Raw genomic sequence first — 12,625 nt, 5'->3', positions numbered from 1 at the left:
CCTTCCTTCCTTCCTTCCTTCCTTCCTTCCTTCCTTCCTTTCTTTCTCCAGGCAACAGGGAGAAAGGGTGCTTTTTTATCCCACCTTTACCCCCAGGTACCCCAGGATGAGAGGTATGGGAAGGCAGAGGGGGAGGGATGAAGGAGCTCCCCACATACACACCCATTCTCAAAGGGAGGAGTCACCAGCTGGGGATAATTCCATGGCCCTTCCATTGCATGCTGTGGACCAACCTGATGCTTAAGGGCAGGCAACATCTAGTCCATTGGCCCTCTGTCACCAGCAACCTTTATAACTGGAAATTATAAAATCCTGTTTTCTGAGAAGCCAGCAAGGCTCAATGAACCTGTTGGATTCAGTTCTTTTCACTCACCAACCAACTTGGGATGATTGTTTTCAACTGCTCCAAGTCCTCTTCACTACTGAGGAGAGGGACAGGATTAGGATAGAAGATTAGAAATAGGTTCCAGGCCCAGATGGAAGACTGGCCACCAAATCAGATCTCATAAATGTTGGGTTTTCTGTGATGTGTCTCAGTTGGGATTCTACACAGACAAATTTAGGGAGAGGCTGAAAGTCTACCTCAAGACTCTAATGGGGGGGGGGGTCCTGTCCAAAGTTAGTCAGGTATGCCAGGGGTCTGAGGAAACACCAGGAGCATTCCTAGAGAGGTGGACAGAAGTTTATAAGACCTATACACCCTTGGATCTGGAAGCACCAGAGAATTGATCTGTAGTCAGCCTGGCTTTTGTCAACCAGTCAGCACCAGATATCCACTATAAGTTGCAAAGACTAGAAGGTTTTAAAGGTAAGAGGTTGGCTGAACTCATTGTGGCTGCTGAGAAATACTAGGGAAATCCCAGAGGAAAGGCAGACAAAGGGGCTTATGAAAGCTTTATAAAGACAGAGTTGGAGTCTCATTCTGAGATTTCTGGAGGCAGGATTGCTATTTTTGGAGGTCAAGACTACATTGGGGACCTCTGCCAGATCCACCCGGCAAGGAAATCCCACTAGCCTGTCCACACCCGACCTCTGGTAGAGCCAGCAGACAAGAAAGGCCCACCTGCCATGTCCAACCTTAGCCAGATCTAGCAGACAAGGAAGGCCCGTCTGCCCATGACTAACCACCACCTGAGTCAGCAAGCAAAGACGGCCCAGTCGCCTGCACATGCCAGACCTCCACCAGTGCCAGCAGACAAGGCAGGCCCGCCCATCCCAACCACTGCTAGAGTCAGCAGGCAAGGAAGGCCCACCCACTTCTGACCTCCACCAAAGCCAGCACACAAAGAAGGTCTTCCTGCTCCCAATCTCTGCTCTGCCATTGAGCAACATCTGTTGTGACTGGAACCATGGCCCTTACTCCACCACAAGGAGAGACCATCTGAGCCTAGGATTCACTGGCACGTGGAAGGCTAACCACCAGAGACACAACCCCAACTACACCAATTGCAGGAAAAGATGGGTAGACAACAAGGTAAGAACACACTGAACAACACAAAGGGGAACACAGCACCATGAAAAAAAACAGTGGCTCTACAGTAGCAAGACTTGAACACCTCAACACAGATGAAGCAGAAGATGCCCGAAAAATAACTTTAGGAAAATGTTTCAGGCCCTTAAAGAGGAAATGAAAAATTCCCTCAAAGAAGTGGGGGGAAAAAACAAACAAAAAATTGGAAGAAATCAACAAATTCCTTAGAGAAAACCAAGAAAAAGCAATCAAGCAGATGAAAAAAAAAATGATTGAAGACTTGAAAACCACAATAGAAACAATAAAGAAAACAGAAACCAAGGGAATTCTGGATATGAAAAATATGGGTAAATGGTCAGGAACCACAAATGCAAGCATAAACAGCAGAATACAAGAGATGGAAGAAAGAATCTAAGGTACTGAAGACACAATAGAGGAAATAGATTCATAGGTCAAAGAAAATCTGGGACACCAAACTTAATAATAGGGATAAAAGGAGGAAAAAGTCCAACCTAAAGGCCCAGAAAATATACTCAACAAAAACCATAGAAGAAAATTTTCCCAATGCCTATGAAGGTAGAAGAAGTTTACAGAACACCAAATAGACTGGACCAAAATAATGTCCCCTTGTCACATAATAATCAAAACACTAAACATACATAATAAAGAATATTAAGAACTGAAAATGAAAATGTCCAAGTAGCATATAAAGGCAAACTTATTAGAATTACACCTGACTTCTCAGTGGAAACAATGAAAGCTAGAAGGTCCTGGTCAAGTGTTATGTAGACACAGAGACCACGGATGATGTGTTCTTGGATTCAGTTTGCCAGTATTTTATTGAATACATTTGCATCTATGTTCATGAGGGAGATTGGTCTGTAATTCTCTTTCTTGGTTGAGTCTTTGTGTGGTTTCAGTATCTGGGTAACTAATCTCAAAAAGGAGTTTGGCAATGTTCCTCCTGTTTCTATTATGTGGAACATCTTGAGGAGTATAGGTATTTACTAACTAGGCACAGCTACAGGTGGACCAGTGTGTCCAGTTGGCAACATTTGCAGTTACATCAAGATGCAAACTAAAAGAGAATTTCAGCTCTAATCAAATCTAAAATCAACTCAGTCAAGGCTGAATAACTTCAGTCTATATTTTATACTACTCTATGTCCTATAGGGGGTATACCAGGCTTCTTCCTATCATCCTGTAAGCTACATAACTAAAAAGTTTGCTCTTCATAGTTGGCACTGCTGCTATTCCTCACACTGCCTCCTGCAGTATTGACACAGTTAGAGAAATGAGGGCATTGTGGGTTTCTATGATTCTACTTCATTCCCTGTTCTTAAATTCTTCCTATTAACTCTTGATATCATCTATTCTTTTGTATTACTCTTAGACTCCTGTGGTTAGAATCATTCTCTCCAGGTCTATCATGCAAAAATATCATGTCTTGAACTACTGTGACTCTTTCAGACTACTCACAAGGTGCTTTGGAAAGGCAACATCCTGTTCTTGAGAATCCTGAATTCAAGGTCACACTTGAAACAACAAAGGCTTTAAAAGCTCAATCAGATCCACTGTATATTTTTAACAACATCCCCTCTGGCTCACCCAGAGGAGAATCATCAGGGGATAGTTTTCCTAATAAAATATTTATTTCATCTATCGCTCTGAGAAAGTGAAACTAAAGGCAATCAACAATAATTTTTGTAAGGAAAGCAAGGAGAGCAGGTAGCAATATGCTCCTGGAGTCATGCCCAGAATTATACAGCAAACTATCTATTGGCCTTACCAAAAATGTTTTAAATTCCCCTAGGCCTTGCCAAAAGGAAAACTTATTCAAGTTATTCTCAGGCCTTGTCCCCCAATGAAGTCATATGGTTCCCAGCATCAATGGATGCCATTAATAAGAGACTGTATGACTGTCCCATGTAAATTGTTAGTTGCTGAATGCTGTAAGCTGACACAGATTTCCAGCCAATGGCCTGTGTCTCAAACCTCTGAGCTAACTTACTGTGTCAACCATGATTGCACACATCTGCATAGGAGAGCTCCACAATTGGAAACTGAACACTCAATAGTTCAAGCTACCTCCCTAAATCGTACACCCATCAATTTTGTCTGTCTTCATTCACATGCAAGAAATTAATGTATGCTGGGAAATTACACAGAATGTCATTCACCGTGCCCTATCAGGTCATTCTTTATGATAAAGACCCCTGCAGCTTCAGTCTGTGATCTAGCTATTGTCTAGTCTGTTTCCCCCTGCAGCGTACACAGCACACTGATCTTTCATTCTACAGGGAGAAGCTATGCTCCACGTGCAAATCCTTTTCCTGTTATTGCAATGGATAGCCCACTATGTGACTCAAACTGCTAACTTTAGAAATGTGGTGCTGCATACCTGTAAACTAAGAATTGAGGGTAGTCTGTTGGGAAGGAGAGCCAAGGGCCATGCCCTGGAGGACTACAGACAGGGTTCGAGTCCACCTCAATCAATATGGAAGACTTTGACTCAAAATGATTTTCAAAAAGACTAGAGATGCAGCTGTTCTAGAATTATATACCTTCATGGCACACCAGGACTTAATGTTGACTGTACCTGGAATGGCCCCTTGACAGCATTTAGAGGCCTGCCTTTTAATGAAGGGATGGGCCTTTCATGCTGGCTGTAAATCAGGCTTGTCTCCCTTGTTATGGGAATTCAGCTCTAAAGGTGGTTAATACCGTTTAACAACTTTCCATCTTCCCATAGCATTCTCTAACAGGCATGGTTAGTGTACGACTTATCGTAGGGGTATTTGGGATGGAACCCGCCCTTACCTAAATTCTACTTTGTGACTTAAGTTCTCCTAAGAAAGGAAATCCTTATACCATCAATTCTATTAAAATTAATTCTACTCTTCTACATCACAGTTTAGCAGTGGAGTGCTACTCTATGTGATGTTAAATTGGGAGAGTCACCAGGGCCCTTGGCCTCCATCCCAGCCCCTTGGCCTAGGAGTTGCATTGGTCTGGACTCCAAATCCCAGCATTCCAGGGAGGGTTCAGGGCCACTCCCACAGGGTGTTTACATGGGCGCCCAGAGGAAGAACACGTGGTCCCGGATTTTGCACTTGCTCCTCGGTTTTCTTTCTCTCCTGCTGTGCTCTCGGCCACCCGAGAGTGTGCATTTAATAAAACATGGGCATTTTAATTTGGTTTGATTTGACCTGATTGGATTTCTTTGCGCCGGCGGAGGTGCTCCTCTTAGGACTGTTCCTAACACTCTACACAGGAGATAATCGTTTACAAGCCCCATAAAATTAACTCCAGGCGGATATGAAACCTAAATGTTAAATGTTAAAACTACAGAACTTTTGGAAGATGCTAGAGACCAGGGTTCTCCAAGTGTGGCACACAGACAATACAAGGACTACAGGCGCCCGCCTTTCATAGTGACTTCAACAACAAGGATATTTCTAAGTACAGTCCTGCTCCCAATGCTGTGTGCCGATGCAGCCGGCGGAGTGAGGTTATCAGGGCTGCCTCCCTGGGCCAGGGAGTTGCAAGGATCACTCAGGACCACACAGAACCAGCAGTAACACGCCCAACTCAGTGTCTAGCCCCCAGACTCCCACCAAACCAGGGGAGGGCTCGCCACAACACCACCTCTCGCAGCTCAGTCAGCCGCGCGGCGCCACACAGTCTAGAGACAGCAGCCTCTTTCTCACCAAAGCCAGCCGTTTCTCCCTATCTGTGGAGAACAGACTCTTTTACTCACCATGGTGCAGTTGCCAAGCTAACCCGCTTTCTCCCCACGTTGGAGCCCAAGGCACAACACACAGGACAACTTCCGACTTCCACAGGAAACAAGCTGAGCCAGAAGCCTGGCTCCCAGAAGTACCCTTCCCATTTAGCTGACTGGGTCCGCAAGAGGCTCTGATTGGAGAGTGAGGCCTGAATGACAGGACCGGTGAGCTTAAGGCACAATGCACAGTAGTTCCTAGCCCTGGCTTCCAATCTTAGGACAGACCTATCCAGGTTGGCTGGAGATTTGTGCCAAATTCAACACCAATGGGTTCAGTTTTACAAATTCAGAAGGAGGCTACTCAGACAATTTTGCACAAGAGGAACACAGGGTAACTCAAGGCCATTATAAACAAAATCCACAGCGGCCTTGGGATGGATAACCGCAGCCCCAACTGTAGAAAAATGTGGGTTCTCAGGATCTGATGCCAGTCCTCTGCCAAAGACCCTACCGTACAATTTCCCTGTTTTAGAGAAGGCGTTCTCTTACTTTCTCAATACATCGGGACCTTAGATAAAAATTCCAAATTTGAAGTGGAGAACTTCTAGACGACATTTGAAACTAGGCCCCTTTGAGTTTGGCAACCTATGTAGTCCTTTGGGTGGACAAAGAGTGTTATATATACTTTTAATTTTATGAATAGGCTTGCTAGATCCTGACCCCCATGGTGTCTGCTGCATAAGAAGGTACAAAAAAGTATATTTTGGCAGGTGAAGAGAGCTGTCAGGCATATTTGGTCACTAGATGAGATAAAGAAAGGGTTAGAAAGAGGAGGTTGGGGGGGCATGAAGCGGCAATGAGACAGAAACTTTCTATTCCTAGATAAGATGAAACCACTTGTCTGAGGTTTATTTATTCCCAGGGACAAGATTTCCTCTTCTAAGGATGCTTTTATGTCTAACACCTCTTCCTGATAATATGCTTTTCTTAGAAATCGCTGATTTGACTAAAAGAAGCTTTCATACTGTGCCAACTGATGATACACGACCTTCTGATTTGTTCCTTGTTTGAATACTATATAATGAAGACTTGAAATCAGTAAAATTGTAGCAGATTCAAACTACTCTCTTGTGTTTTGTCTGTCTGCCATTGCTGACCCTCGTGCCTTCCCTGAGTACCAAGATTCTGTCGGCTTCTCCCACAGTCGAAGTGACTTCACTGAGCCGGTCCGTGGCACTCAGTGGTGGAACAGCCTTTTAATTTAAGAACTTAGTTTAATCAAGAGGACAGCAAGGTTAACTGCCCTGGGAAGGAACACACTGGAATCAAGCTCACCTGAGTCAATATGAGAGAGTTTGTCTCAGAAACATTTTCTTAATGACTGGAGGTACAGCTGTTTTGGAATTAGTATCTTTTCCCAGGAAGAAATTACTTCATATATTTAAATGATTAATAAACAAAAATCTCATTAGTAATTGCCAGGAGCCATGTGACTTCTTCAGGGGACAAGGCCTGAGGATAGCACAAACAAGTTATCCTTTTTGCAAGGCCTAGGAGAATTTAAACCCATTTTTGACAGACCAATGGATAGTTTGATGAATAATTCTGGGCATGACTCCAGGAGCATATTGCTACCTTGCGCTCCTTAGTTTTCTTACACAATTTTTGTTGATTGCCTTTAGTTCACTTTCTTAGAGCCATAGATGAAATGGTTATTGTATTAAAAAAACTTGCCCCTGATGATGTTTCCTCTGGGTGAACCAGAGGGGATGTTATTAAAAATATACAGTGGATCTGATTTAATCCCTTTTTTTTTTGTTTCAAGGTGTGACCATGAATTCATGATTCTCAAGAACAGGATGTTGCCTTCCAATGCAACCTTGTGATTAGTCTGAAATAGTCACAGAAGCTTGCTACGCCCACGGCGTCACGCCTGTCACGCCTGTGTAGCAGAAAAATGCGCTGAGGTGGAAAGACGCTGAAGGGTTGGGGTCTGCGCTCCCAGGAGCTGAGCCCCGGCGGTTCCCTGCAATCAGCCACAGTCATGATTCCGGATCAGCAAACTCGCCCTCGCTAGCCCTGGCCCTGTACTGAGCTTTCTGTTCTTTGTTTTCTGTATTCTGTGTAGTTCTTTTACCTTGCCAGCAGATCAAGATGTTCTAGGACATTACCAATAATAATAATATCAAACTACTGAGGCATATTGGACTCTGGCTCGCTCTCTGGGAAAACTTATGGACACCCTAGAACAAAAGGAGCTCATGATAGGAGAGGCTAGCCAGAATGAAGAAACTGGTGCTACAGAGCTGTTTAGCTACCAGATGAGTTTCTGGGAATGGAACCTGTGTACTCTGTACACGCATCCAATGCTCTGAACTTCTAAGCTATGTCTCGAGTTGCTTTTTTTAGTTTAAAATTTATTTTCATACATTTTAATTAAAATGTATTACATACTTTCCCTCTTCCTTGTCTCTCACTCCCCACTCCTTCCCAAATGTCTTCCCTTTCATTTTTTCCTTGTTAAGTATGTGTGATTAAATATGCACAAATATATGAATGAAATCTGCTGAATCTAATTCTTTTGGTTTTGTGTACATGGTTTCAAAAGCTGAACCACAACACTGGATAAGCAATTAGGGAAATCATCCATTCTGAGGCTAATTCTCTCACCTGCAGGGAGGAATTCTTTTTTTTTTGTTTTGCTTTGTTTTGTGTTTTTCAGCACAGGGTTTCCTCTGTTTTGCTTTGGAGAATGACCTGGAACTTACTCTGTAGAACCAGGGGTAGTCTCAAACTCACAGAGATCTACTTGCCTCTCTGCCTTCCAAGTGCTGGGATTAAAGGTGTGCACCATGACTCTGACCAGGATTCTACTCTTTAATGAGCATCAGTAATCTGACCCCAAAGTGACGTAGGCTGCCTTAGTCAGGAGAACATTAATAATAATAGAGAACCTGGAGTGTTAATACCTCAGTCGACACATGCTGGAGCTATGGTTTCTGAAGTTCTGGACTTGCAGGAAGACTGTGGACACTGTCCTGAACCAGTCAGAGTCTCCCTTGGTGCTATGGATCTCACACCATATCCAGCTGATCATGTTTACCTTGGAATGACTTTGAAATACTGAAATTTCTTCCTTGACTTTCTAAATACCATAAATAGTGCAGGTCTGTACTTCCATGCCTTGCCTATGTGGCTTCAACTTCATTTAGTGAGGCCTTAGATGACAGGATAAATAATATGAACAGTTACACTAAATCTATTGAAAACCAAATATCTTTGTGAGTTTGAGTATCATCATCTTCAGAGTAAGGACAGGACTCTACCCTACTCACATGAGAGTTACAATTAGAATCATTGATAAAGAAAAACAATATTGCTCATAGTTGGAAGACAGTGGACTTTAAGGTAGGAGGACTGTACTGGACAGGACCTTTTTCTGTTACTGGAGTTGGACCTAGAGCCTATGTCTTGGCTGTCCTTACCAGCCAGGCTCACCCATTCATCCTTATTAAGCCATTTAAATGAAAATAAGCTATCCAGTTGTGACATACCACCTATAATGTAGGCAGTCTAGAAGCAAGGTGAGCAGAACTCTCTGATGTCCAAGGATCAGCTGAATCTATAGAGTGAGTCCAGGACAGTCCAGGATTCCTATTAATACTGTTATTTAAAAAAAGAAAGGAAGGAATGACAGAAAGAAAGAAAGAAGAAAAAGAATTGAAAAGGATAAAAACACGTTATTAATAAACACTGAAAACATAATATTTATTCAGTTTTTACTAATTTGGTACAGTGATGAAGCATAAGGTAACTAATCCATTCTTGGGGTCCCTTTAGAGGTTTAGATAGAAGGCAAAGATAAACAAAAATAAGTAATCAATAAAATAATGAATTTTTTCCAGCTCCCATTTTTAGCTCCTGTGTCTCCTGCCACATGGTCAGACGAGAGTTAATGTTCTTCAGTAGAGACATACTCATCCTGAGGACTCAGACTGTTCTCAAAAAGGAGATTCCCAGGAAATTAGAATTTCATGGAGTCTACTGTTGTGTTGGATGTTAGCCAAAGCAAGATATGTCTTTTAAGAATATGTTTATTCATGACTTGAAGGCAGTTACAGGGGTGTCAGAGTGGGGACTGAGAAGCTTTAGGTCCAAGTGGGATGCAAAGGTGGGAGCTGTAGGATATTGTTACTGACATGTACATATAGCTGCCAAAAAAGGGAATAGTGGAGACCTAGAGGTGGCTATCCCACCATAAGTATGTGAGTACAGAGAGCACAATAGGAGCCAACTTGTCCTTAGTTACACCCCAAGCTTTGCTCTCTGGCATTTGATCTTTTGGCTTTTACACCCAAAGCTCCCTCCATAACAGTTCTTCAGACTCCACAGACCTTTGTAAATGCCTGAGTGCTCCATCCTTAGAGTGACTTCTGTTTAAAGTCTCAGGATCTCCTAACAACTTGCATGTCAACTGGAGCCAACAACCATTCAGGGCCTCCTAATGAAAGTTTTACAGGCATCAGGAAGCAGATTACCATTCTATTTAGACAACTCCATCTTCATACTGCAAGTTCTGTTTCTCTCCCTTACAGGAGGCATAAACTTCCGCAGGGTACACCTGACATGTGTTCTTGTTAGCCTCCCATTGCTGCCTATTTAGCACACTTAGGTAATCTCAGTCTTGTGGCTTTGGTAAAGTCGTGACCCACTTTTCACAGATGAGCACAGTCAGTTTTCACTCTTGACCGTTTTTGTACTCTTCCCTCATTTTTGTGGAGATTTAGGCTTAGAAACTTATTTAGCACAGTTGTCAAGTGAGTTATGATTCTATCAATCCTGTATTTCTCTGGATCATCGGGGCTGAGGTAAAGATGAAATCAGGATCATCCATTTACACCTTATAGCTGTAATGAAATGTTTGTGTGAATGAATAGATGGTTCAACACCTATGAGCATCGACTGCTTATCTACAGTGCCTGCCTTTGATTCACAACACCCAGAGACAGCTGACAACCGTCTGTAACTTCAAGCACTGGGGATCAGACATGCTCTCCTGACTTCACTGGCATGTACTTGATCTACACAATGGCAAAACTTTTACACTTAAATTAAATTTATTCAGTTTAAAAGTAACATATCCAAGAAGAGAACTTGTTAAAAAATATGGACTTACATATATATCTGTCTTTTCACTATCTGCATGTCTGGTGCCCTCGGAGACCAGAAGAATGTATTATATCTCCTGGACCTGAATACAAGTAGTTTTGAGCCATTTGATGTAAGTGCTAGGACCAAACCTAGGTACCTCAGAGTATCAGTACTATGAACAAACTCTCCAGCTCCTAATGTTATTATAATGTCAAAGAGAAAATGCCCCATTATTCTGTCTCCTATTATTGATGGTGATGAAAGTTCCCTCCTAGATGGTTGACAAAGGATTCAATGGCCTTCTACACCTCTGTGAATGGACTCTCTATATTGCTTTATAGTTTTATTGTTAACACAGTTCTCTTAATGCGAGTGAAGACAAACAAAAGGTTTGGTTGAAACCGGTCAGAGTCTGGCCAGATTATATTAGGATATTTTATAATTTGAGATTACCTTTTCATTCTGGAATTTTTGGAGATAGAATATCTCCACATACCTATGGCTGTTCTGGAACTCTCTATGTGGACCCAAGATACCCTTCAAACTAAGAGAGAGTGGCATGCCACTATCTCCCCAAATGCTCAATTTACAGGCATGCAACTCTAAGACCAGCTGAGATTTTTTTCTAGAATGACTTATCTTTGAATCAGATAATTAAATTTAAAATAAGATTTAAAATGGAACCATCAATGTTTTTATGAACAGTAATACTTCCTAAAATTCTATAACAATGTAAACTGGCAAATTATTTCATATGTTCTCAATAATTGGGTTATTTTCTTTGCCTTCTTAATTTTATCCATTTAAAATGTTTGAGCTATGCTTGTGTATATATACCTTTGTGATGGAGGAGAGTCATCTGTCTATGTGTTACTTTTTTCATTGGTTAATAAAGAAACTGCCTTGGGCTCTTTAATAGGGCAGAAAATTAGGTAGGCAAAGTAAACAGAACAGGATGCTTGGTAGAAGGTAGTGAGGCAGATGCCTCAGCAGTTGCCATGCCTCTCCTCTCTGAGACGGACGCAAGTTAAGAATCTCTCCTGGTAAGCGACCACCTCCTGGTGCCTACACAGATTACTAAATATGGGTTAAAGCAAGATGTGAGAATTATCCAATAGAGGCTGAAACTAATGGGCCAGGCAGTGTTTAACATGTATACAGTTTCCATGTAATTATTTTGGGGTAAAGCTAGCCGGGTGGCAGGAAGAAGGTCCTCCACCCTTCCTTCAACACCTTTGCTATGATGTTTGTGTGCCAATGAGAGGATAGGTATCTATTATCTATCCTATGTGAGTTCTAGAGTATGAAAGCCAGGGAATCATTTGGCTGCAAGTAACTTCAATGACACTTGTTTGGGTTTTAAAATTATTTATGTATGTCTTGGCTGCTATGTGAGTGTGCAGATGCCACAACACAAGTGTAGAAATAAAAGTTCATAGGTGTAATATGGGTTTCCTAGAGATTGAACTCAGGACATCAAATTAGCAGCAACCACCTTTACTCATAGACACTATTCTCTGTCATTCATTTGTAGTTCTGAGAAAGTGTTATGAATAAGGTTTAGTGCTCAGAATAAACTTAAACATTCCACACACCAAATAGGAAAAACAAAGAGATAGCAGTATATCGTTTCATTTGCAAATAGGATTTATTATTCCATTCCTCCTGTCTTCCATTATCTTTCATTAAACAATATGTTTACAATCCGAAAAGAAGACAATGTTTTACTGATGCGTTGTTTCAACTAATCTAATTTTGGCAGCTCTATTGGTAATGTCTGGGTTGTGTAAGGCTGGGCCTCATCATGGTCACCATATGGAGATATACAAAAGTAGGACACCACGAAATTGTTCCCTGCTCTCTACATATCTGTCATGGCCTAAAAGCCCAGTCACATTACATAGACGACAAAGTTTTAAAAATAAATCTCATTGCCATTACATCATCTGGCATCTCTGGTCATTCCCCCTGGGAGACAAATACTTCAAGATGATGTGCCAAATAGATAACTGAGGAAGACAAGAAGATGCATGGAGCTTCAGATAATATACATTCCCAAAGCACATCAAGTTATATAGTGAAATATACAGTTGTTTGCTGATTATCCTACCTTATTACACTCCTTCCAGATAGACAAAAATGTTTCTCAATGTTAAATGTTAAAGCATTTTAATATAACATTGTTAAAACGTTTTGACAAAACAGCAAACATTGGGTGTATATCATCTACCCTTAATACTTGTACTCAGGAGACTGACACAGGAGGATCATGACTT

General features: G+C 41.8%; 1 protein-coding gene across 13 annotated transcripts in view; it reads right to left on the bottom strand.

Annotated features, from left to right (window-relative positions):
- Positions 1–5,346, bottom strand: part of LOC119816572 (zinc finger protein 431-like) — a 35,785-nt gene extending 30,439 nt beyond the window's left edge. For 5 of the 13 annotated variants that reach the window (XM_038333329.1, XM_042055356.1, XM_038333328.1 and 2 more), the window contains exon 1: positions 5,232–5,346. In XM_038333329.1, the coding sequence (XP_038189257.1) occupies positions 5,232–5,234 (3 nt within the window). In that variant the 5' untranslated portion in view covers positions 5,235–5,346. Of the gene's footprint in view, positions 1–4,542; positions 4,797–5,231 lie in introns of all 13 variants that reach the window. The other 8 variants (XR_005285784.2, XR_005285787.2, XM_042055353.1 and 5 more) reach the window with 5 other exon arrangements.
- Positions 5,347–12,625: the final 7,279 nt, after the last annotated feature.

The sequence above is a fragment of the Arvicola amphibius genome, chromosome 6 (genome assembly GCF_903992535.2).
Source record: "Arvicola amphibius chromosome 6, mArvAmp1.2, whole genome shotgun sequence".
Taxonomy (NCBI): domain Eukaryota; kingdom Metazoa; phylum Chordata; class Mammalia; order Rodentia; family Cricetidae; genus Arvicola; species Arvicola amphibius.
This window is presented reverse-complemented; position numbering and strand designations above follow the sequence as displayed.